The sequence below is a fragment of the Pseudorasbora parva genome, chromosome 24 (assembly GCF_024679245.1).
Source record: "Pseudorasbora parva isolate DD20220531a chromosome 24, ASM2467924v1, whole genome shotgun sequence".
Classification (NCBI taxonomy): domain Eukaryota; kingdom Metazoa; phylum Chordata; class Actinopteri; order Cypriniformes; family Gobionidae; genus Pseudorasbora; species Pseudorasbora parva.
In genome coordinates this window covers 4,445,483-4,472,385 of record NC_090195.1, presented here as the reverse complement: position 1 = coordinate 4,472,385, position 26,903 = coordinate 4,445,483, and the positions used below count along the sequence as shown (strand labels likewise).

General features: G+C 35.7%; 2 protein-coding genes across 3 annotated transcripts in view; one reads left to right on the top strand and one right to left on the bottom strand.

Annotated features, from left to right (window-relative positions):
• ccdc78 (coiled-coil domain containing 78) overlaps positions 1-26,903 on the top strand; it is a 70,010-nt gene that overhangs the window by 26,758 nt on the left and 16,349 nt on the right. For both annotated transcript variants that reach the window (XR_010901383.1, XR_010901384.1), the window contains one exon: positions 19,506-19,620. The gene's annotated coding sequence lies outside the window, so the exon portion shown is untranslated. The remainder of the gene's footprint in view (positions 1-19,505; positions 19,621-26,903) is intronic.
• metrn (meteorin, glial cell differentiation regulator) lies at positions 2,876-10,699 on the bottom strand. The gene is made up of 4 exons (XM_067434483.1): positions 10,292-10,699; positions 8,622-9,058; positions 6,063-6,122; positions 2,876-4,806 (listed from the first exon to the last, which is right to left on the bottom strand). Exons 2-4 carry the CDS (start codon positions 8,929-8,931, stop codon positions 4,493-4,495), a joined length of 684 nt encoding a protein of 227 aa, XP_067290584.1. The 5' UTR covers positions 8,932-9,058; positions 10,292-10,699; the 3' UTR covers positions 2,876-4,492.

Genomic DNA, 26,903 nt, shown 5'->3' with positions numbered 1-26,903 from the left:
GGCTAGTGTCATGGCTTTTAGAAGTTGCTTGCTAAGATGTTTTTCTGTGGAACTGTGTAATTTGTGTGATGTGATAATTAGGGTCATTTTGGCGGGAAATGAGAAAGACACTGCCCACCCCGACCTAAGGAGCTCTGCTCTACACACTCAATCACACACACACTTGGGTTTCCCTCCGCATTTTAATGGGATTAGAGCCATCTGCAGACCCTTAAGGAACAAAAGTGTGTTCCTGGAGAAGTCGTGTTCTCTTGGGGGGTTGAAGTGTTATATCGGCATACTAACACACACAGCAGGGATCTAGTGCCTTAAGAAGATATTCATGCTAGAACCTCAGTCATGAGATAAACATCTGATTGAACTAATAGCCCTATATGTTTGAGGTCTGTAGAAGTCTCTTTCACTCACCAAGGCTGCATTTATTTTAACAAAAATACAGCAGATTATTATTGTAACTATATTAATGTTAATATAGTGCACTGTAATTTATTCCTGAGATCAAAGCTGAATTTTCAGCATCATTGTCGCATGGTCCTTCAGAAATCATTCTCATATGATGATCTGATGCACAAAGAAAAATGTAGGATTATTTTCAATGTTGAAAAGTGCACAGTTATTGCTTCATTTTTGCTTTCAGGATTATTTGGTGAATCGAAAGTTCAAAAGAACAGCATTTATTTCAAATGGAAAACTTTCTGTAACATTATAAATGTCTGTCACTTTTGTATTGAAGCTTGTCTCCATCACTGAATAAAAATGAAAAAAAGATAACTGCGACTTTTTATCTCACAAATCTGAGAAAAGAAGTCAGAATTAAGAGATAAAAAGTCGCAGTTATCTTTTAAATTGTTTTATTTAGGGGCACAAACAAGTTTTTTATATTATAAACAAACATGTTTTTTATTTCTATAAAACTTTAAGCATTTTTTAAAGAGTGATTTATAAGCTGTTTTTAAGCTAGGGACCAAAAAATGTCCTCATATGGACAAAGATTTTGTATATTGCCAGCTTTGTGGGGTGTAACGTATACCTTTGCATCCCTGTATACCACACACACACACACACACGTTTGTTTCACTATATTAGTGAGGACATTACATATACTTCCATTGATTTTATATCAGGTTAATGATACTTTCTATCCCCTAACCCAACCCCTATCCCTAAACCTACCCATCACAGAAACGTGCAAAACAACAGATTTAAATAAAAACTTGTTTTGGCCGATTTATACGCCTTTTTAAGGACAAGTCAAATGTCCTCACTAGTGAGTCATTTTCATATTTTACTATATAAGTGAGGACATTTGTGTCCTCACATGTATTGCCATACAAGGAACACACACAACCTCTAAACCTACCCATCACACTACAGGCATTTTCAAAATAACTCATTCTGTATGATTTATCATCAGCTTGTTTCCTTATTTATTTCCATAGAGATATTATTTTATACTGTACAAACTGTATATTCCATCTTCTAAACATCCACACACTTTTTTAATATAAATACTTATATTATAATATCTGAAAGTATGTTTATTTATAAAGTGCTGATATTTAACAGGCTGTTTTGTGTCAGTTTTACGCTATATTGGATATTTCCGCTTAACTTAAATGCTTGATTGACCAAACTCTAGCGTCCAGGGCTAGAAGTGCCGGTTACGTTGAGAGTTATTGGGTTGAAATGAAGTTTGTGATGATGTTAATTAGCAAAATGAATGTGTGCGTTTGTGTGTGTGTGTTTATGTGTGTGATGGTGGTGGATGTCAGTAGATATAAATGAACACAATCCAGGTCAGAGAGCTCCTGTATGCGGGCTGGGCTGCACTCATTTCCTGTTCTATCTCTGGAGCTCTTGAAAGGCCACCTGAACACACACACACACACACACACACACTCGCACACCCTAGACAGCTCACCAACACCCTTCCTCATTTTCCTGTTATTCACCTTAAAACTACAGTATAAGTTTGTACATATGCTAATAATAATAATAATAATACAGTGAAACATGGTCAGTGTTACAGCAGCTTAACCTTTTATTCTGACTGTTTGTCCTTTTTTTATAGTTAAGTTACCCAACAAATGTTTGGGGTCAGTAAAACTTTTTTAAAGAAATTAATATTTTTATTCAGCAAGGATGCATTAAGTTGATCAGTAAAGACTGATTTATAATGTTTTATAACATTTATAATGTGACTGATTTATAACATTTATAATGTTACAAAATATAAATAAATGCTTTCTATTAATCAAAGAATCCTGAAAAATAGCAGCACAACTTTTTTCAACATTGATAATAATCATAAATGTTGAATTTATGAAATCAGAATGATTTCTGAAGGATCATGTGACACTGAAGACTGGAGTAATGATGCTAAAAATTCAGCTTCGATCTCACAAATAAATGTCATTTTACAATATATTCAATAGAAAACAATATATTTTATTTATTTATATTGAATTTATATATTTAATATATTTAATTGAATTAATATCTTTAATCTAATTATTTTAAATTGTAATAATATTTCACAATATTATTTATTTTAATCAAATAAATAAAAGCTTTATGAGCATAAGAAACTTAAGTGTAAAATTGTATTATGAATAATTAAAAAATGTCTGTTTATAAATATTGTGACATTTCAGATATTTCTTTATATATATATATATATATATATATATATATATATATATATATATATATATATATAAAAAGTATATATAAAGAATATATATATATATATAAAGTATATATAAAGAATATATACATATATACATACATACATTATATATATATTCTTTATATAACACCTTGTTTTTTTACTATACATCTCAGTAATTCAGAAACCAGACAAAAACAAATTCAATGATTTTTGTTCTTTATAATTGTATATTTTTTAAACAAACTTTCATACAAACTCTACAATGTTAACAGAATATTTCTTCATCCAGTTTTAAAACTCTAAAACATCTTATATACATTGATATCCACATAAACAGACATATACATTTACTTTACACACAGCAGTCACATTGGTTTTAAAGACACACTAATAACAAAAACACAGGCAACATAAAAATATGGCAGCTTCGCATGTCGGTCCGCGCTCCGTGTTTGGTTCATCCATTCGTTGGTTTAGTGCACGTCCATCGCTGACAGTGAATGGAAATGAGGCACAACATAAAGACAAGAGCAATAGCAGATAAGCAGAATTAAACACAGGACAGTGCTTGCAGTCCAGCCTGAGACCAGCAGTCAATGTTTTGGTACACAAGTCCACAGTTTGAGCGCGTTGACAAGCTTTACAGAGAGTGTTATTTCAGACGTTAAATTATCTTTATAGATTATATATTTTAACTACAAATAAAATCCAGATTTGTGAGCATATACCCTGTTAATGTGCGTTCACACTGACAACAGTTTAATCGGGAGAGAATACAGCGTCACATGACCTTCAATGTCCACACTCCCATTGGTCATTGCGGCACTGCTCATTTGCATAAACGGCTCAACTTTGTCCAAATGCAACCAGTGCGCAAAATTGATGGAAAAATGATGGCGTTGTCAGTGTGAATGCACCTTTGTTGATGTTTTTTGTGCTCTGAACTTCTCAAGCTAGCACAACCCGAATGCTAAATGCTATCGGTTAGCAACATCAAAGCAAACTAGCGGTGACGTTAACCGTGAGGTAATCAGCACATGCTATCTGTAGACACAGAATAATTAATATACTATTGCTATTGTATCCATTTTCATATTAGCTGCATGCTATTCTCAGTCTGTTAGCATATAAACATAGCTGATTTCATATTATAGAATATATATTTATATAAAACTTCTTTTGCTATGCTACATATAGATGCGTTTTGGTTTCTCAGTGCTTGCAGCATCCAGATATCGCCAGTTCCCCTCCTTTCACCAGTGCAAATTTAGAAAATAGACACTTTTTATTTTATTTTTAAATCTTATGTGGAAAAAATATATACTCTCAATACAAAAACAGAGTGTTTAAAATCTTTTTCATATAAAGGATGACAAATCAATAGGGTTTTTCCGGTGGCGTCAAATACTGCAAAAGACGACTGCGCTACATGCATTGCGTTCAGCTTATTAACCAACTCAACCCACGAGGTGGGAGCAGAGTTTGTCCCCAACACCATGACTTTGGATATTTCAATGATATGACGTTCATAATCATATCAAAGTGTCCAAAGACACAATTTCCTGAGAGTAAAAATAGAGGCCCATCAGTTCAGGGTTAAACCGGTGGAATCAGATAATAACCCCAAATGTCCTTCAGATATCCATCTTGATCCAGTGATCTGCACTGAGAGTTCCTCCTTGTTTGTTTCTGTGTCTCAGTGTCTTCTGTTCTCCTAAACCCCTTTATTCGTTCTTTCCGTTCAGGAGTTTCATCTCAGACCCTGTGAATCTGACTCTAGGGTCCGTCAAGTTTCGCCCGCCCGTGACCGCTGTTCTTCCGTCAGTCGTTCACCAGAGTGCAGGGGATCATTAGGGATTGTTTGGCCTGCTCGTACGCCTTCAGGAAGTCTTTATAACGTGGAGCACAACCGAGCCACGCCTCCCCAAAGTGCACACGGCCGGTAAACAGGAAGCTCCCAGCGCCGGGCCGAACGCCGCACTGCAGAGGTGTACGGATCTCCCCAGACCGGGTCAGACGCCCCGAGTCAGGGAACAACGCAAACTTCTGCCGGTAAACTCGCGTTGCACTCACTTTGATCACTGCCGCTTTCAAATTTGAGTCCGTCTCCACTGAACGGATGTTCCCTCGGACCACTGAGAACACAGAGAGAAAACACATTAGTACGGGCAGATTGATAAATCTGATAAAGTTTTAAGTTCGGCAGACTGATAAAGTTCACATTTTGCTAATTAACATCAAACCTTAGATTTTGCTCCTTTGGTTGGTTTACGATTTCCTTCTAAGCCAGATATTAAAGCCGGATGGGACTTTATTTACCAACTGGATTAAGGTTTTGGCGTGAATAAATCAGAAATGTCCTTTTATCCGAAGTAATTTACAGTCAGAATTTGCAAGGAGTAATCTGTTGTGAAGCAAACTACAACTAAAACCATTTTTTTTTTTATTGTTACTTTAAATTTAACTGAAATAAAATACAAAAAAACTATAATATATAAAAAAAAGTAATTAATATATATATATGTATATATATAGACTATATAGACATTTAAAAAAAAACGCTAAATGTCAAAAAACAACTTTACATTTTAAATTAAAATGGAAAATATAATAAATATACAAATATATTATAATAAAAGTGTAATAGTATCTCAATGATACTGAAATAAATAAAAATAAGAATAACTTAAACGAAAATATAAAAAAACCAAAACTGAATAAAATTTATAAAAACTATATAGACTTTTTTTTTAAATGACAAAACACAACTTAAAATGTTTTAAAATGGGAAATATAAAAATAAAATCTAATTCGAGATAATAGATAGGATCTCAATGATCCTAAAAAAATAATAATAATAATAATAAATTAAACTGAAATGTAAAAAACTGAAAAACATATTTTAAAAAATAAATTAAAAAATGTTATATTAAATCTAATTCAAAATGTTAATAAGAATACTAATAGTACCTCAGCGATACTAAAATAAATAAAAATAACAAACTGAAATTTAAAAAACAAAAACCATTATATAGACATATTTTTTTAAACAATAAAAATAAAATGGAAAATATACAAATATTTTTTTAATTCAAAATATTAATAAAAAACTAAATATTATCTTAATTATACTAAAATGGCAGAACCTTTCAGACAGAAGGTCTGACCCTTCCTTGGGTTTGAACCTGTAACCTTTAGTGCTGCCAGTCCAGATCTTTAGCTGAACCTCCAGAAAGTGTGGCGATGAGGGTTTAGATCTGGACTGGATTCTGACGGTTGAGGGTTTGAGGTTTTTGCTATGCACCCTTGGTGGAAACATCCTGCTGATTGCTTTGGATAAAGACACCTTTATCCTAATAAAGTAGAAGAATAACTCAATTCAAATACTCACCAAAGTCACTAGTGCACACAGCCATCAGAATCTCAGTGTTGTTGCACGGCCTGCAGGCTCCTGAGAGAGAGAGAGAGAGAGAGGGAGAGAGAGAGAGAGAGAGAGAGAGAGAGAGAGAGAGAGAGAGAGAGAGAGAGAGAGAGATGTGAGACTCAGAGCGCAGCTGCTGCTTTACGGCTCTGCAGTGGAGGTGTGATGGAGGTGAATGACCTTCTGATAGGTGTGAGCCATCTCACCTCATCAAAGCTCATGAGAGAGGTGTGTAATGCATCTCCTCTTTCCAGATCCTAACACTTCCTTTCTTCCTCTCTATTGTCCCTTTAGCTGATCTATATGGGCTAGTAAAGTCAGCAAACTGAACAGCTGATCTTCTAAAACCAACCCAGACCGACACTAAACATCTCATTATTTCACGGTTGTGTCGTTTGGAAGATGTTTGTATAGATGTGCTTACAGAAACTGACCATGGTGACTATAGTTTCTAGTCAAAGTATCTGACTTAACTCCTTTGAAACGAGGGATTTAGGCTAATCTGAATGTCTTCGGTCATGGTTTTAGCACTTTGAGATTTTGTTTAATATAAAGTGCATTATAAATAAAATTTATTATTATTATTATGGTTACATTTTTTTTTCTTCAATATTGAACTCGAACTCAACATTGAAATTTCTATATAACACAAAAATATATTAAGAAATATGTCACATTTAATGTAAAATGCCATCAATTTAAATTTATACGATTCAAAAATTAATTATTTTTGTAAAATCACCACAAATTAATATGTGGTATATAGTTTTGGTTCAGTGTTCAGTTTTATTTTAGTTTCATTCAGAAACTATTGTAGTTTGTATTCATATTTTGAATCTGTTAATTTTAGTTACATTTTCTGTAATTTTATGGTATATTTTTGGAATTATTTAATTATTTTAGTATGTCTATATAGTTTATATCATTTTTATTGATTTATTTGTTTACAGTTTTAATTAAAATTTAGATTTAAATTAATATAGCACTGTAAATATATACTTATTGATATACAATCAATAAGTAATGACAACATATGTTTATACATTGCTTTAACTCATCAAAATAAGTTCAACTTTTTAAAATTTAACTCATTTTCAGTTTTATGTAATTTAAGTTGAAATGACTTAAGCATTCAAGTTGATTCGACTTTTTTTTTTTTAAAGAAACTATTTATTTCTTTATTTGTACAGTGTGGCTGATAACATTATCTCTACTCGCATCCTTTCTGCACTCATATTTCAGCCGTATTGGTTAAGCATTAGTTAAAGTTGAGCTCTACCTAAAGTCGTCATGATTAGAAGTTGAAACGAATGCAGCTTACACATCAGGTGTCCGTGTGGGAGTGAGAGAGAGAAAGTTGTTGGCTCTTTAAAACTTTAAACGTCCTTCCCTGTCTCCTCTCTGCTCCCAAAACTCGGAACAAAAGATCCGCTTTTCAGTTGCGTAGTTTCCCCCCAACCCCCCCGTAACCACGGCGACTGTGCTCTCATGCAATTCTCTGAAATGGCTCACTATAGAGACGACCCCCCCCTCCCTCCATACTAAGCTTTTGTCTTTCTCTCCCTCCTCCCCTCTCGTCTTTTCCGCTCTCTGAATCTGAAGGCTCCCTCCCCCATTTCTCACAACTGGCTGGAAGGAGCTGCCCAGCTGAGATTACCTAAAATGTTACATTTAAATAATCGCAGAGCTACAGTTACAGGTCGCAAAGTAAAAGTGACGAATTAGCGCCTTTCAGGAAGCAAGTTGTGGGATTCTTCACATGGCGGATCTACTCTAGAATGCATTAGTCTAAAGTTCAAGTCTCGTTGAAGTTGCAATGAATGCTCTGTTCATGAATGGCCCTCGTTCTGCACCCCCATCCTCCCAGAGGTCAAAGGGCAACTCAAACTAATTTAGGAGAACTTCATCTCGAAAAGCTGATGATACACAGGGCAACTTTTTTGAGCAATGTTTCTGAAAGATGTTGCTGTGGGCTTTTTCCTATTGGTAATGGGCAACACATTTCTCTTTGGATATCCAGATAGAAATGTTTTGCCCATTCTCAATGGAGAAAAGGCCCCAGAGACATCTTTCAGGAACATTGCTCAAAAAAGTTGCCCTGTGTATCATCAGCTTAAAGGGATAGTTCACTTTAAAATGAAAATTCTGTCATCCTTTACTCACCCTCAAGTTGTTTCAAACCTGTATGAATTTCTTTCTTCAGCTGAACACAAAGGGAAGATATTTTGAAGAATGTCAGTAACCAATCAGTTAACTGGAGCCATTGACTTCCACAGTATTTTTTTTTCTTACTATGGACTCTTTGGTTACTGACATTCTTCAAAATATCTTCCCTTGTGTTCAGGTTTGAAACAACTTAAGGGTGAGTAAAGGATGGCAGAATTTTCATTTTAAAGTGAACTATCTCTTTAAGCTAGCACCGTTTAACAGTGCTTGAATGGGATGAGACTCGTCTGCAGGGTAATGCTCAGAAATGTCCATGTTCATTCAAGTCATTGTTGCATTATGTGTAGTGTTATGCATCTTCACCTTCAATGCCAGCCGGATCCGTGTTGACTAAAGGCTGCGCCGCCCAATCCCCTCTGAGCTCGTAGCGAAAGGCTGCGATGCGTCTGCTGATGTCCTGATGGGGTGTTGCTTGCAGGAAGAGGGCTGTTCGTTCCCCGGGCACGGCGCTGAAGCAGCGCACTCGGGCCAGGCTGGGCGTTTCGGATGTCTCATCTCCCACCAGGAGCTCCAGGACGCCGTCTCGCTCCAGATAGAGCTGTGCTCCACCCCAGTGCTGATCCGGCTTGATGCAGGCCGACACCGGGCTCCTGTTGGACTCGCCCAGAACCATGGAGCTCCACGGCAGACGGGGCGAGAGGGTGAGGCGCAGCGCTCCAGCGGGGTACAGCCACTCCACCGAACCCTCCGCACACCTCAGCCAAACCTGCTCCACGTTCTTCACCGCCTGAGAGAGACCACTGCAGAGAGGAAAACCAGAGGAATTCATCCACACTCAAGCATATTGAGTCACATTTAATCATTTAGCAGACGCTTTTAGGGGCGTCGGACTGGGGGGGTAAAGTACCGAGTACCCAGGGCCCGAGGCGGTATATTTTCTATATACATTACTCAGAGTGTGGCTTATTTTGTTTACATTTTAAGTGTTTTTATCATAAAAATGCAATACCCCACCCATTGGTATCACTATGGTATTTGGTACAGGGGCCCAGCAAGATGGTTTGTATCCAGGGCCCAAAATTTGGTGCCGCTGTATGCTTTTATCCAAAGCGACTTACAAAAGAGTAGAATAGAAGCAACTAAAACAAACAAGGGCCTGCAAGTGCTGTAAGAAGTCTCAGTTAATCGAGCACAATACACTTTTTTTTTTTAAACAAACAAAACAAACAGAAAATGTAATTGGATAGTTAAGTGCTAGTCTTTATTGGTCAGGTGCAGCTGGAAAAGTCATTTCTGATATCTGTGTTTTTTTCCTGTGTTGTACTGCTGCACAATACCCGTGTCTCACCACAACCAGTTCATCTTACAATTTTTCACTGACTTCTTGTGCACATGACAAATAAACTTGAAACTTGAAACTAGAATTTGTCCGGTGGGTATTAAAGTTGCAGGAAAAGTTCAACGCCCCCTACTGGTTACAATCACTGCAGTCTTTTAAACTTACCGCACTAATAGAAACAGCCATTGCAACCCTTGATGATCACATTTCCTATATTTTTATTTCTTCCCTATATTTTATTAACTATAAGTAACTTAATAATAACTTAATTTACCCTATCTGCATACATTTACCCTTGCTTTTTGCACACAATGATAATCCAAAACTTGACTATCCACAAACTATCCTCAGATAGATAGTATCTATCTATCTGAGGATAACGATAGATAGATAGATAGATAGATAGATAGATAGATAGATAGATAGATAGATAGATAGATAGATAGATAGATAGATAGATAGATAGATAGATAGATAGATAGATATGCAATTCAGGCACATTCACGGAGTATTGCACTTACACTGTAATTATTTTACTATTATACACAATATGTGACAAATGCATACTTAAAATGTGCACAAAACTCCTGCAATAGCATTAAAAAGCAATGCATTCCGGGACAAAATGTAAAAAATAAACGCAACGAATTAAAAACCAGCAGAAGGCATTTAACTCCGTTTAGATGATATTTACCTTCCCCTCCAGCTACACTGGTCCTCGGAGTAACTGGCCGTCGTAAAACCCGTGAGAAATGAAATCCAAAGCGCTAAATTCCTGAAGCCGACAAACCTCCATCATCACTGCGCGAGGAGACGCTGCGGTTATCCAGAGGCGCGTGCGTAAAGTCCTTCTTCCTCGCTGCTGTTCCGAAGTTATATTTAAACGCGACGGATAACTATTGATTCCATATTGTTTTCTGGTCTTAAATACTGATCTGTAAACTTAGCTTTCCCTCTGTTTCTGCAGATCAGAAATTGAGCAGTGTGACTCGCTGACACCGCGCGCACAGCTGCTGACTGAGCTCCAGCGCAGGAGTTTCAGAACGGGACTGAACTTTAAACCCCGCCCACAGCAGCAGCAGGGGGCGTGGCCTCGTCGCAGTTAAAGTCCAATGAATGGCATCTCGTCTATTCACACCGGGTGAAGGATTACGACGGAAGAATATTTAATCAGCTTCTTCTGAATGTAGGCTATGTGAAGGATTTTGAAACATAACACTGGGTTGGCAGTAGCGTTGAATCATTTTTAGTGAATCGCTCGGTTCGAGTGGTTTGTTCAGTGAACCGATTAAATGATTCACCGATTCTTTTTTTGTCATATACCCAAATTTACCATTTTATTTTTTAAATCACTGTTTTTAAATTAGTTTATATAGATTGCGCTGAATTTGTGTTGTTTATTGTTTCAAAATAATATTATCAGCAAAATTAGCTGTAGCACTTGTCCAATAAGATTCATATTTAATCAAGAATGTTAATTTTCAACACTAACAACATCGTCTCAAGTCAGTCACAAACAAATATTTCCTCTCCAGCTTTAAAGGGACAGCCCACCCAAAAATGTAAATGCTGTCATCATTTTCTCACCCTGATGTTCCAGTCCTGTATGAGTTTCTTCTGTTGAACACAAAGAAAAATATTTTAAAGAATGTTTTGGTAATAAAACAGTTGATGGAAGTCAGTGGCTACTTTTTGGTTTAGTCACCAACATTCTTTCAAATATCTCACAATTCTGACTGACTTTATATCTCATAATTCTGACTTTATATCTAATAATTCTGACTTTATATCTCATAATTCTGACTTTATATCTCATAATTCTGACTTTATATCTAATAATTCTGACTTTATTTCTAATAATTCTGACTATTTCTAATAATTCTGACTTTATATCTAATAATTCTGACTTTATATCTCATAATTCTGACTTTATATCTCATAATTCTGACTTTATATCTCATAATTCTGACTTTATATCTCATAATTCTGACTTTATATCTAATAATTCTGACTTTATTTCTAATAATTCTGACTATTTCTAATAATTCTGACTTTATATCTAATAATTCTGACTTTATATCTCATAATTCTGACTTTATATCTCATAATTCTGACTTTATATCTAATAATTCTGACTTTATATCTCATAATTCTGACTTTATATCTCATAATTCTGACTTTATATCTCATAACTCTGACTTTATATCTAATAATTCTGACTTTATATCACACAATTTTGACTTTATATCTAATAATTCTGACTTTATATCTCATAATTCTGACTTTATATCTAATAATTCTGACTTTATATCTAATAATTCTGACTTTATATCTAATAATTCTGACTTTATATCTCATAATTCTGACTTTATATCTAATAATTCTGACTTTATATCTCATAATTCTGACTTTATATCTCATAATTCTGACTTTATATCTCATAACTCTGACTTTATATCTTATAACTCTGACTTTATATCTCATAATTCTGACTTTATATCTCATAACTTTGACTTTATATCTAATAATTCTGACTTTATATCTCATATCTCTGACTTTATATCTAATAATTCTGACTTTATATCTAATAATTCTGACTTTATATCTCATAATTCTGACTTTATATCTCATAATTCTGACTTTATATCTCATAACTCTGACTTTATATCTCACAATTCTGACTTTATATCTCATAATTCTGACTTTATATCTAATAATTCTGACTTTATATCTCATAACTCTGACTTTATATCTAATAATTCTGACTTTATATCTCATAATTCTGACTTTATATCTCACAATTCTGACTTTATATCTCATAATTCTGACTTTATATCTCATAATTCTGACTTTATATCTCACAATTCTGACTTTATATCTCACAATTCTGACTTTATATCTCACAATTCTGACTTTATATCACACAATTATGACTTTATATCTCACAATTATGACTTTACATCTCACAATTCTGACTTTATATTTCAATTCTGACTTTATATCACACCATTCTGACTTTATATCTCACAATTCTGACTTTATATCTTACCATTCTGACTGACTTCATAACTCACAATTCTGACTAACTTTATATCTCTCAATTGTAAGGGAGAGCGTTTTGATTGTGAGAAAGTCGCAATTAGAAATAAATTGATGTTTAGAAAAACTTGAGTGATGACGATGTTTTCATTTTTGGGTGAGCTATCCCTTTAAGAGCGACGTTTGCTTTAACACAGTAAAAGGCTTTACATTACCATGTAGTCAAAAGTTCAATTGTAATGCAATCGATCTTAATTGTAATAATCATTGTAATCTAATTAAGATGACTGGAAGTTGATTAATTTCTGTTTGTAATGCAGTATTTTTCTAAAAAATAAGATACAGTGCTTGAAAATTGAATAGAAAACTGCAAGATCTGGTCAAAGCTGAAGTTGAGAAGAACTAGGATGAAATCAGCCCAAAGCATGATAAATCCACTCTAATGTTGCTGCTTAAACTTATGTAGAGAGGGGGATGGCCGGGTTGGTTGGGGGTAATGGAGCTCTCTGCGTGACGCCTGCCCTCTGTGCGGCCCATGCTGAGGGACTCTTTCATCTTACTGCATTATAAGCTAATCAAATATTCTTTTGTATTACCACTGCAATCTATCTTTATGGATTGTGTGCATGTGTGTGTGTATGCGAGTGTGTGCCTTTGATGTGGTTATGACAGGACCTTTGACATATTCAAAGCCTCATGTCCAGTAGCCCTGCTGAGGTGTGTATAGTGTGTGTGTTTTGTGTTCCCTGCTGATCTGCTGTGTATAAAGTAAGGCTTTTGTTCTCTGGTGGCCACTTCAAAGATTAGACACATGAAAGCTCACATGAATGTGTGTGTGCATCTGCATGTTCAGCAAGACACTGGACTTGTCTCGGTTTCCAATATTTGCACATATTAATCTTTTGCAAACTAAGAAATATTTCGAAACTAATTATCAGTGAAAATAGCTTAAGGATCATATTTTGATTGATGTTGATGCATTATATATTTTTCTATACAATTTGATTTTTGACAGAACTCGCTGGCAACATTGTCAACCGATCACTCTAATCGATCTAGGCCCTCAACAAATCAGCTTTCAACTTTATTTAAGCTCTGTGGCGATCCTTGATGTGATTGGTCCCTCATTCAAGCATGTTCCTCCAGTTCGATTATTGGCTTCTGTGTGTGTTTGGGGGTGGTGGAATAGTGTTGGTCTGCTCAGATCTTGATCCAGCTGTGTTTGCAGTCTTTCCCCTTGACGCACAAACACACACACACACACACACACACACACACACACACGCACACGCACACGCACACAAACACACACACAAACACACACACATACACACACACACACACACACACACACACACACACACACACACACACACACACACACACACACACACACACACGAGAAAGAGCAATGAGAACAACAGTGTCATTTTTCACAGCTCTCTCATAGGGGTTTGCCGGCAAATACAGCATTGTGTGTGTTTCCTCAATGAAGGCACTTCTTACGCTGCTATAATGGAAAGATTAAAGGACACGGAGAGACAGTGAGATTGAAAGAAGGGTCATATATAGTAGAAAGAACAGAAAGATTCTCTTTATAGCTTCACTTTCATTGTGTGCAAAGTTACAAAGGCTTAAACTCAAGTTTGTGTAGCCTATATTTTTATGCTGAGAACAATTTTCATTCATTTGGTGAAAACCATAACTCTTGGTACAACTTTATGGGATGCGTTTTGGCTTATAGGTTGCTTTATTACTATACAGAGCTGTATGGACATATATATGTTGAAAGTTTGGGTCAATAAGATGTTTCTGCTCACCATTATTTGACTGTATAAAATATTGTAAAATATTATTACAGTCTAAAATATTTTCTATGTAAATATATATTAAAATGTAATTTATTCCTGTGATTAAAGCTGCATTTTCAGGATCATTACTCCAGTTTTAAGTGTCCTTCTGAAATCATTCTGATATGATGATTTACTGCTCAAGAAACGTCATACATTTTTTAGGATTCTTTGACTAATAGTACAGCATTTATTTTAAATATAAATCAGACTTGTAACATTATACAAGTCTTTACTGTCACTTTTGATCAATTAAATGAATCCATGCTGAGTAAAAGTATTAATTTCTTACTGACCCCAAACTGTTAAAGGATAGTTTAAGTCAAATATCAATCACATTATTGATACGCTTGTGTATTTTCATGCATGCATTATTCCTGTGCCACAATGAGAAAATTGGAAACTGTTAGAAACGTAACATTTTTGAAAAAACATAAGGAAAATTGGAGGAAATGTCAGATACTTTCCTGTTAAAAAACGGATTCTTGTGTGGTTGCTTGGGCGTTGTTATGCAGATGCTAAAGTGTGTTGATTTGTGGTTGGTTGCTATGTATTCTAAAAATCTAAAGAACCTTTTTTGGAATGGAAAGGATCCATAAATGTTCAAAGTTCTTTATGGAATCATCACCGCCAATAAAGAACCTTTGTCTGATCGCTTCCCTTCACATTTATGTTATGCATTTGCATCTGAAGTTTAATTGTTGGTGTTGGAATCACTGAACTCAGTATGAGCCGCTGTAAAAGAGATGACTGACTAAATATGGATAGAGATTTCTCTCACAACACTTCTTAGTCTGAAAAGCACATTTAGAGGAGTGTGTTTCGGGAAAATGACTGAGTGTGTAAACAAGAGCTCGGGAGAGACGAGAAGGCCAATCTTCCGCACACACAACCGACACTAAACACACACACACTCATACTCACACACATGTAATAGTGTACTTTCACAGATACGCCACAGCTCTCTGCTCATGTTTCTTTACTCTCGTTCCTCTTAAATGTTGTAAGAATATTTAACCTGACTTTAGCACATCACTGTCAATCATGGAGAAACTATTTCACACACAGCTGAAGGACATTCGCTGATTTTAATCACAATTTATATTACAATCCTTATAGCAAACCCAGCAGAATTAAAAGAAGCAACTTTATTTTATGAATATTAATGAGTGTACATGTAACGTGTATGCTCTGTTTTGGTTTGGTTTCTGTTTTCCCGGTTCTTGTTTGCCTGTTATTCCCGATACATATTGTACGATTTTGGGCTGTCCCAGATCATGGAGATTTCTGTGATCATAAACGGTGGTCGTATAAACGTCATACAGTGAGAGAGGTTCAAAGACGGCCGGTGTCACGGCCTTGCGATCAAAGATAGCCTTTGGTCATTTTCTGACAGTGTCATAAATTCAGCATGATCGTCTCTCGGTGTGTTTGCTGGTACGACCTACGTTTACTGACCAGCCAATAAAAGTGCAACATGAAATGCTTGCGAAATGCCGGTAAAACTTAAAACTACTTACCTCAAGCTCCATTTACAAAACTGGCATGCCAAGTTGGCCATTTTTCCCCTAGTCATGTCCGCGTCTATATATTCTTCTCTTTCACTTCCTCCCCTTTTTTTCAGCGCATATAAAAAAACATAATTGCCAAAGTACAATTCATCTCGCTCTATTTGCAGTGTTGGTGGTAATGCATTACAAGTAACTTGAGTTATGTAATCAGATTACTTTTTTCAAGTAACTAGTAAATCTGAGTTACATTTGACCATAGACTGTAAAAAAATATCGATGTAGTGTCCGTGACCTCACCCATAGGATTCCGATAAGCCGTTCTGAAGCTTAAAGTAGGGGCGAGCTGGGCGTCGCCATCTTGTGAGCGAGACATCGCCTGTCACTCCCGGATAACAGAAAATGGGCGGGATGTGTGCGGAGCTGAGGTGACGCAATGACTATAGACGGCAGATAAATGGCTATCCACCTGTCACTCAAAGTAACCACGCCCTTAATTATGCAGAACTTTGAGGATTTATATAACGTAAACGAATGAGTTATAAAAAAATTCACCCCCCTCACAGTTGTCATGAAGGTCAAAATAAGCCGTATAGGCAAAAACCACAATTTGTCCCAGGCTGTAAACATGTTTTTTTCTGCTGTAAAGTTGGGCATTTTAACATGGGGCTCAATGAGATTCTGCTCCTTCTGGAGCCGCTCTAGTGGCCAGTTGAGGAATTGCAGTTTACAATACTTCCGTATCAGCTTCAAGAGAGATCGCGGGAGGTTGCCGCTTGCTTTTGACACAAGTTATTTTGTTTTCCCATATTTTGACTGACACCTCTACTGTTCCAATGAGAGAAATCATAAGTGCATAGGCATTGTGTGCTGTGGAAATATGACAGTTATAGTAGTTATAGTCTAAATGTGAGAATGCATTTCCTAATCTAGTCCACCTGTTAGTAGTCCTCAAAATAAATAAGTGCAGAAGACCTTTACATCTGCCCCAAAATAGAACTTTTTAGTTATAAAAAACAAGCAAAAGTAACGTGACATTACTTTATTTAAAAAAATAACCAAATACCGCAATTAGTTACTTTTTAAGGGAGTAACGCAATATTGTAATGCATTACTTTTCAAAGTAACTTTCCCCAACACTGTTTACCACTAGCGCATGCTCAGGATGTTTTATTCGTCTAACTTCTTTTATTCGTGGATGGCATCTTCGTACAGTTCACATGCAAATTTATTAGGTCAGTGTCGACAGTGTGATTTGTAATGATCTTGTATGTTTTAAGTTCATTTGTCCTGTATCGTCTATTTTAAAAGTGGTTGTGTTTACGATCTCCTCTTTACATACGAGACAGTACGAAAACAACAGCCTTTGGTGTAAACTGTTTGGGCTCACATTGAGATTTTTTTTAATTGCACATTTGGGATCTAACCCTAACCCTGCATATATTTCTTCTGAAACTCTAAATGAGACACATTTCTAGGGTCTTTTGCTCAGCAGGACACGTATGCGTGTTGAAAAGATCATTTGTGGCGTCTTGCTGATGCGGCCTGTTTAAAGAATCCTGACGGGCTTTTCTCTCTCAAAAGACTGGAGATATTTTAGACGGCAGGGGGAGGAGATGCGGCTCTCAGGGGTCAAACTGCACTGGCATGCGTTCATTGTCTGTGAATACGGCTGCGTGAACGTGTATGCGAGAGGGTGTGAGCTAATCACGCTTAATGTGAGCGGACACACAATGAGAGAGAGGAGTCCAGACTGAGAGAGAGAGAGAGAGAGAGAGAGAGAGAGAGAGAGAGAGAGAGAGAGAGAGAGAGAGAGAAAGAGAGAGAGAGAGAGAGAGAGAGAGAGCACTGAGATATCTCCGTCTGAGTCACTGAAGAAGAGAACGAGTGAATGCTGGAGGGGGAGGGAGGGAGGATGGGAGGATGGGTGGACACACTTAAACTGATGAAATGCACAAATACAGCTTTAGAGACGTGGGGAGATGGAGGGAAGGACGAGACACAGAATTCAGCTAACAAAGTTTTTTCTCATACTTTGTTTGCATGATGAAAAATAAGTGAGTAGCAAGAAATAAAAATAGCTAAATAAATGTATCATGATTTCCACAACAAATATGAAGCAGCACAACTGTTTTCAACATTGATAATAATCATAAATGTTTCTTGAGCAGCAAATCATCATATCAGAATGATTTCTGTGCTCTAAAAAAATATTTAGAAAAATGTTGAGTTAATACAATGACATTTTTTTGAGTTTCGACAACCTTTATTAAAATATTATTAAAAGATTTTGTAAGCATATTGGGTAATTGTGTTTTATTTTTGATGACGCAGTGAAACATGCCAAATAGTGCTATTTTCATGATTTATCACATTTTTTATGTGGTTTAGATACAATAATATTTTGAGTTTCTATTTATTAAACAAATTTCCTTCATTGTATCAACTCAAATTTTTTATTTCAATAAACTCAAAATTTGAATGCAACCAGGTTACTTACTTTTTTAAGTTAAACCAACAAAAACCAAAAAAACATTTTACAGTGTGAAGGATCATGTGACACTGAAGACTGGAGTGATGGTGCTGAAAATTCAGCTTTGATCACAGGAATACATTACATTTTAATATTACGACAGAAAAAAGTTTCTTTAAATTATAATAAAATTACTGTATTTTTATCAAATAAATGCAACTTTAAAAACATTTAAACCTAACTTAAACTTAAACTTTTTGCATGCCAGTGTAGAGGTTAACACCAGTGTACTTCATTTGCTCAAATATTCATTATAAAACACATTTTTCTGACACTAAATTCTAAGTCTACATTGTCACATTTCACATGAGCTACATTACCAGGCAGAGGAATTATTATTATTGTTATTTTTTATTATAATTAATATATTGACATGATTGACAGTGATGTGCTAAAGTCAGGTTAAATATTCTTACAACATTTAAGAGGAACGAGAGTAAAGAAACCTGAGCAGAGAGCTGTGGCGTATCTGTGAAAGTACACTATTACATGTGTGTGAGTATGAGTGTGTGTGTGTTTAGTGTCGGTTGTGTGTGCGGAAGATTGGCCTTCTCGTCTCTCCCGAGCTCTTGTTTACACACTCAGTCATTTTCCCGAAACACACTCCTCTAAATGTGCTTTTCAGACTAAGAAGTGTTGTGAGAGAAATCTCTATCCATATTTAGTCAGTCATCTCTTTTACAGCGGCTCATACTGAGTTCAGTGATTCCAACACCAACAATTAAACTTCAGATGCAAATGCATATAAATGCCAATACAAGCAATCAGACTAACACTCTTATTTTGTATTTTTTTTTTTTTTGGCTTCATGGTTCCAGCAAGAACCTTAAACATCCATTGAACTTTTCCATTCCACAAAATGTTCTTTATAGTGGAAAAAAGTTCTTTAAAGGCATTATTTTTGGGATCTTTGTTTTTAAGAGTGTATCTTTATTCTCTTATTCAACTCATTTGTGTCTGTTCTTATGTGTCCATCAGGAGAAACATCTGAGACCACGAGACTTAAATGAAACGGAGGACTACATTACGTCTCCTGAGCTGAGGGAGCAACGTTCTCCTCATAATGGAGTTCTGAAGTGAGCAGTTTTGCCCGGTAAGCTTTCCATGTTTCTTAAAAATGTAGTAAGATGCATTTCAATTATTCTCAATTAATAATGCATCTTCACAAGTTCACACTTACATCACTTAAATACAGTAAAGATTATGTGTATTTGGCGTGCTGTCCGGGGAGTGCCTCGGAAATTTTTCCCGAACCCAGAGCAGGGCCGTACCCAGGATTTTCTAAATACCGAGGTCCAAATATGAATTTTGGAGGGTTTGAAAAAAAACACATTTCCCTCCTTTACATATGCATATTAAGACATAAGAAAATCAAAGAATCAGCTAACTGTAGCTTGAAATGTCAGTGTGCAGTATAAATTATTTTAAGAAGACAACAGATTTTTAAAAATGAGAATCTGGTTAAATGTTGCAAAAAAAAAGACTCCAAATTAGAAAATCAGAAAATCAGTTTCGTTGTTAAATTGAGCCGAAGACGACATATGTGTGACTCCGTCTTTGAAAACCTAGCTAAAGTAAATTTTTGTGATTTACATTATGTAAAGAATATTATTTGAACATATAACCTTGATATATTTAATGTTGAATGAGTAAGATCATGTCAAAGATAGAAATCAATGTGAAAATATAACCAATGAGTGAAATCAAAATGTGATGCTCCTAATCTCAATATTAGATGAGACTTTAGCCTGGATTTCACAGAAGAGAATCACATTATGTGTAGCAATTAGGAATATATTGTAGGCTAATGCTTTTTCTATTCTGAGCACAGTGTACCTGCCCTTTCTGTCTCATCGCCATCATCTTCTCTCTTTCTTTTTCCCCCCAGTCTCCTTCTCTTGCCCTGTATCTTTTCTCTTTTCAAAGCTGAGCTTTGTTTGAAGCACTCTTTTCATTTTCGTCTCTATCGGTAAAAACAAAGTTGTAAATGTAAATTTACTGAAGGCTTCCAAGAAAACCAGGTCAAGAAAACGTTATTAGTTTGCATCCCTGATTATTAAGCGCTCTCGCGGTGTCGTGATGTCAAACATCAGTCGTTGTTCGAAGCGCCGGTTGGTGGTTGTGGCATTTGTCCCGCCTCTCCTCCACTGTGATTGGACATTGATGTTCACTCAAAGTTAAACTGTGGGCGCTCAACACGTAAAAATGGACAAAACCCGCGCTATTGAAAAGTGCGGCGCATCTATTGGAAACAATTGAAAACATACGCCGGGCGAGGCGAGAACACCTGTTTGTACACGCCGCCTTAATAGGCTATTATTTTGCAACTTCTATTATGTACACCTCGGAGAATTACCGAGGTCCGGACTTCGGGGACCTCAATGGTGGGTACGGCCCTGACCCAGAGTATCCCCCCCGTGATGAAGATAGTCTAGAACTAGACTGCAAGTTTTATGATTGTTTTGATATTTATGGGAGTTTAGTTGAGTAAGTGAGGAGAAGGGGTGGTGGTCTGTCAAAATGTCAAATGGTAAACTGTCAATGACAGGAAGGTAAATCGGCTGATACACCTCCTATCATTGATTAACTGATTAGTTTAATGTGCTCCTCTTGTGTTTAATTAGGTTTAATTATCTGAACGTGCTTCTCCCGAAATTAGTTAATAAAACTTCAATTTTTGGGGGATTTTTTTTAACCATTATTAGGACCTTTTATTGCAAAGACTTCCTTAAGTTGGTGGTCTTTTCACACAAGCAGAGCAGAAATAGTCCATGAGGTGTGGCACAAGCTGTAAAGGACCTCTGTGAAAGCAGTGATCATGTCATTATTGAATAGGTGACTGTAATTAGTGGTGTTCAACAGTATACCAGTCCTCTAGTTGAGTGTGTGTCGTCCTGCAGCGTTTGTGCTCCATACATCAATCAATCACATTTATTTCTAAAGCACATTTAAAAACAACACATGTTGGCCACAGCGCTTTACACACACCTTACAAACACGAGGCCAAGTACAAAACAAATGCATACATAAATTACACAGAAAGAGATGAGATCTTTAATCCTCTGGTCCTGCTCGGTCATTTTTGCCCTTTTTTAAAAAAACTTCATCTGCATGGTACGAAACTTGGTAAAGGTCTTGAACTCAGAAAAATCATGGACATGAATCAGGGATCATGATTAAATGTTCCTGAAAAAAATACTTCCATGTATCTGTTCGCCGTCAAAAATGAGCAATTTACAAATGAATGAGAGATTTATTTCATTTAGTGGATTTTTTTGGTACTGCACCCAAACAAATTCTTTCTCGCGGCTGGATTTTCTCAGTTTTAGAGTAAAACATGTTTTGGTAAATATTACCGGTAAATATACATTATAGATTTATGACAGTTTAAGTTGGAAATTTTATTTTTAGGTCCCTGCTCAAAAAGTAAATAAATGTCTTATAATTACTGCATAAACAAATTTAATACCAAAAAACAAATCCCTAAAAATACAAAATATTAAAATAAAATAAAATTATCAAACCATAATATAGTCATTTTAATTGAATATAAAAACTATTATTTGTGACCGACACTCGAACAGTACCAAAGTGTCAGTCAAACAAATTTTTACTGAAAACTTATTTTTTGAGATATTAACCCTTAAATTTAAAACACAACTTGTTTATATGTATGGCTTTAGATTAAAACGTGTTTTGGAAAAGATATATTAAATATACTTTATAGTTTTATAATTTTAAGTTGACAGTTTCAAAATTTTCCTTTCCATGCTCAAAAAGTGCATAAATGGGTTATGACTACTGCGTAAATCTAATTCATAAAATCCCCTACAAATACCAAATATTAAATAAATAAATAAATCTAACTAAAATATAGTATAATCATTTAATTGAAAAAAAAAAGGTAATTTTTGAGCGACACGCGAACAATACCAGAGTACAAGTCAAACTAAATCTTTCTGAAAGCTCTTTTTTTTCAACCTAAAACTTGTTTAGGTTTGGCTTTGGTTTCTCACAGTTTTAGATTAAATGCGTTTTGGAAAATATATATATTAAATATAAAAATAGGCGATTTTTGTGAATTTTTCATAACAATATTTTTTTCCCTTTAGCAATAATCTGCCAAGTGTCATCTTCGGTCTGTGCACCAAAGCATTCAAGATTTATGATTGTTTGAAGTTGGAAATTTAATTTTATGTCCATGATCAAAATGTGAATAAATGGGTTATAATTACTGCATAAATATTACAGGTGGTGGTTGAGGAGAGACCCCTGACATGAGTGTAAAGCGCTTTGGTGTACAGTAGTACATATGAAAGTGCTATATAAATGCCTCATTCATTCATTCATTCATTCATTCATTCATTCATTCCTTCATTCATTCATTCATTCATTCATTCATTCATTCATTCATTCATTCATTCATTCATTCATTCATTCATTCATTATTTACTACCATAAAATCCCTTAAAAATAAAAAGATTAAATAAAAAATATTACAATTTAAAATATAATAGAATGATTTCATAAAAATAAAAAAATCAGTCATTTTTGACCGAAACATGCACCAGCAGTGAGATTTAAAAGCCTCTATGGTTGCTTAGCAACTGCATAGCAACACCCTGGTAACAAGCAAACATTCTGTTTTCATTTTACAACTGCAAAATTGCTGTAGGATTTACTTTGGAAAATTAGATTGAAATTTTGACAGGGCCTTAGTAACCGGATACAGCGTTTGCGTGTGGACGAACAGCCAAACCGCGTAGAAAAAGCTGCGGTTTTAAAAATACCCGTGTTCGTGTGGACAGGGCCAAAATAGTATTTTCATGTAAATTTTTACAGTTCATCAGACACGGTTTTATAAATGAAGGCGAAATAAGACAAGCATTTATTTGATTTAGTCAGGGCCTGATCCTGAGCCGCATTACTGTGCTGACATTTCTTCTCAGTGCAGCCGAATAGTTTTCCACCAAATTGACCAACAAAACTCAGGATTGAACCCCTCACTGGTGTGTGGTGTGTGTGTGTGTGTGTGTGTGTGTGTGTGTGTGTGTGTGTGTGTGTGTGTGTGTGTGTGTGTGTGTGTGTGTGTGTGTGTGTGTGTTTTCTAATCTAGCGCTTCATTTTTGTGACGGAGGTCAGCGAGGGTCTGATGTTTGTGATGGTAATGCGTATGGAAGGGTTCGGATACAAAGACGAGACGCTGAAAGAGTCAGTCAGAGTCAGTTCAAACCCAAAAGACAATTTTACCGCCATTTCTGAGTTCCTGAGGAATTCAGGAATAGATTGCCTGGGATTCCCTGGGGATTTGAGTGTGTTTGTATGTGTGTGAGTTGATTAATAATAGCACAATAGAGCTGGCTGGGCGAAATACATCAGCTGAGATTGAAGGAATTGGATCCGATGTGAAGTGCAGGAGGATAAACCTTGTTTTTAAGAGAATATGATTTTATAAGAATTACACTCGCTCACGGATAGGTAAATGGTAGCATGTCACGATTTAATGATAGAGCAATTGAGTGTCTCTGGAAAGCTGCCCTCTGACCTCCTGCCTTGACCCCGACTGACCCCTGAGTCTGTGTTGTCAGAGATCATTAGTCAAACACACACACACACACACACACACACACACACACACACACACACACACACACACACACACACACACACACACACACACACACACACACAGGTCCACTTGCACAAAGATCACTGTTGTCAGTGTGTTTCATTTATCTAATTATCAGCCAATCAGAAAACACACCCTGCCGCATTTTTTGAAGGCGTGAAAGAGCCTCACACACACACACACACTCACACACACACACACACACACACACTCACACACACACACACACACACACGCATTAGCACACCTACACACTCTGTGCTCTGTTTGGGTTGAAGTGAATGTGTTTTGAGGACAGAAGATGAATATAAACAGTCCTTTGGTCAACGACACAATGCTCTTCTTTTTCCTCAACAGTATTTTTTCTTTTGTATTGTCACTAAATCAAGCAAACGTTACCAGTCGTATTGTGCTGATGATGTTTTTTCATAGCCTGAGTCTCATCCTTTACAGTTCTCTATAGGATGGATAAATCTCGACTCCGATGTGTCAATAGTTAGAAGAGATTTCTATATTTTATTATATATATATATATATATATATATATATATATATATATATATATATATATATATATATATATATATATATATATATATATATATATATATATATATATATATATATATATATAAAACATTTGTATGCCTGTTTGTTTGATTGTTTGTTTGTTTGTTTGTTTGTTTGTTTGTTTATGTGTATGTATTTTTATGTCTGTTTTGTACTTTTGTACGTCTGCATGCATAATTTTATATATACAGATATATACAATTTTATATATTTATTATACAGACATACATACAAAAGTACAATTAAAAAAAATGTATATATATATATATTTTTTTTAATTGTACTTTTGTATGTATGTCTGTTTGACTTTTTTGGTTTAATAATACTTATTGTAGACTTTGTTTTGCACTTTTGTATGCTTTTTTTGGTATATGCACATTGTTTTTGTGCTTTGTATGTACAATTTCTTTCCCTCGGTTTTTCAAAATATTTGTGAGAACAAGTAGTTACAAAAGGAGTAGATGTGTTTGTTCATTAAAGAGCAATCACAGGACAGGTGATCTGTGCAGGAGTGTTGAGTTACAGACTGAGACAGCTCTAGTGGGACGGACGGACGGCTAAACCGCCTCACCGTTGCTTCACTTTGAGAGGACATTTAACAGCAAGTTGATTTTGAGAAATAAAAGCCATTTGTCCTGAATGTCCATTATTTTCATCTGCTGTTGTAGGTTTTAGAGCGTTGGATTTAAACTCCTATGAGTTTCATATTTTAGGTTATTCGTTTGTATAATGTATCTGACAGATGCTCACACTGATTGTGGGCAACTGTAACACTCATTATGAAATAACCATTGTGTGAATTTTGATTCTTAAAATATTTAATGAACATTACTTCATTGATTGAGAACAGTTCTTGGCTGATCAGCTCATCTGTATTTTTGAATGAAAAGGTTTTAAGCCATTTTAAAATGATAGCTGCACTTTTTTTTGTGTTAAATTCATGAAATATCATGATCTCTGCTTTCTCATTGTAAATATATGAATGGTATTTGAAGTGTAGCATACACACTGCCGATCAACGTTTAGAATAATTACATTTCAATGTTTTTGAAAGAAGTCTAATTTATTTGACAAAAATACAGTAAATTGTAAAACATTATTACAATTTAAAATAACAGTTTTTCTGTGCAGATGCTGTAAATTCTGCTTCTTTTTAAAACCTTTTTCAAATAAAAAACTTTAATTTTAAATTGTAATAATATTTCACAATATGACTATATCAAGCCTTATAAGACTTCTTTCAAAAACGAACAGATATGAATTATTGCAAACTTTTGATCAGCAGTGTATACTCATCAAATGAAGATTAAAATGTTGAAATGATAGTGAATGTCCTGACAGCTGGAGAGCCATCAGTGATCACGTTTGACAGCGAGGTTTGTTCTGCGAGAACAACAGACAAACTCAGATGTTTGTCTCTTTTGCGCCCTCGTTTTCTGCCTGTTATTCGTTCATTCGGCCGGTGTTGTGTGAGTGACTGACTCTTTTGTCATTGATACATTGTAAATCAGTACATTTTGGAGGGAAACCGATAGCACATCTGTGACACACACACACAGCACCCTCAGGGTCAAACCCCTGTCTGACCAGACACAACAGTGTGTGTGTGTGCGCGAGGGTGTGTTTTGTGTTCCTGACTCGACAAGAAGTTCCCTCCAAAATGTCTTTTCTCATTCATCGGCCCAGCCGCCTCCCCCAGGGGCTAAACACACACATACACACCCTTTAGACGACTGTGTATGTGTGTTTGTGTGTGTGTGTGTGTGTGTTTAGCCTCACAGGGGCTCACCACTGCAGACACAGCGGGGGAGAGATGCTACCGCCACTCGTTCTGAAAACACGACTGAAAAGATTGCAAACTGAAAGAGAGCCGCTTTTGTCACATTTACAATGTACAAGAGTGGAAGCTCAATTGACTTGACTAGCTTGTGTTGTGTGAATTGTTTGCTATAAACAGCTTACACACAAATACATCAGGAAGTGTTAGTTAAAATCATGTCCTGTCCAGGTCTAAATGTTTCATTTTATTCATTGAAATGCAGATCCGCCTTGATCACCCCAATCACAAATACTGTTCCTGCTCGACCAGTTGACATGCATTAGTGTAAATGCGTGCACAATCCTATTATAATTGCATGCATCTATATTCATGTAGTCAAATCTATGGAATAATGAAC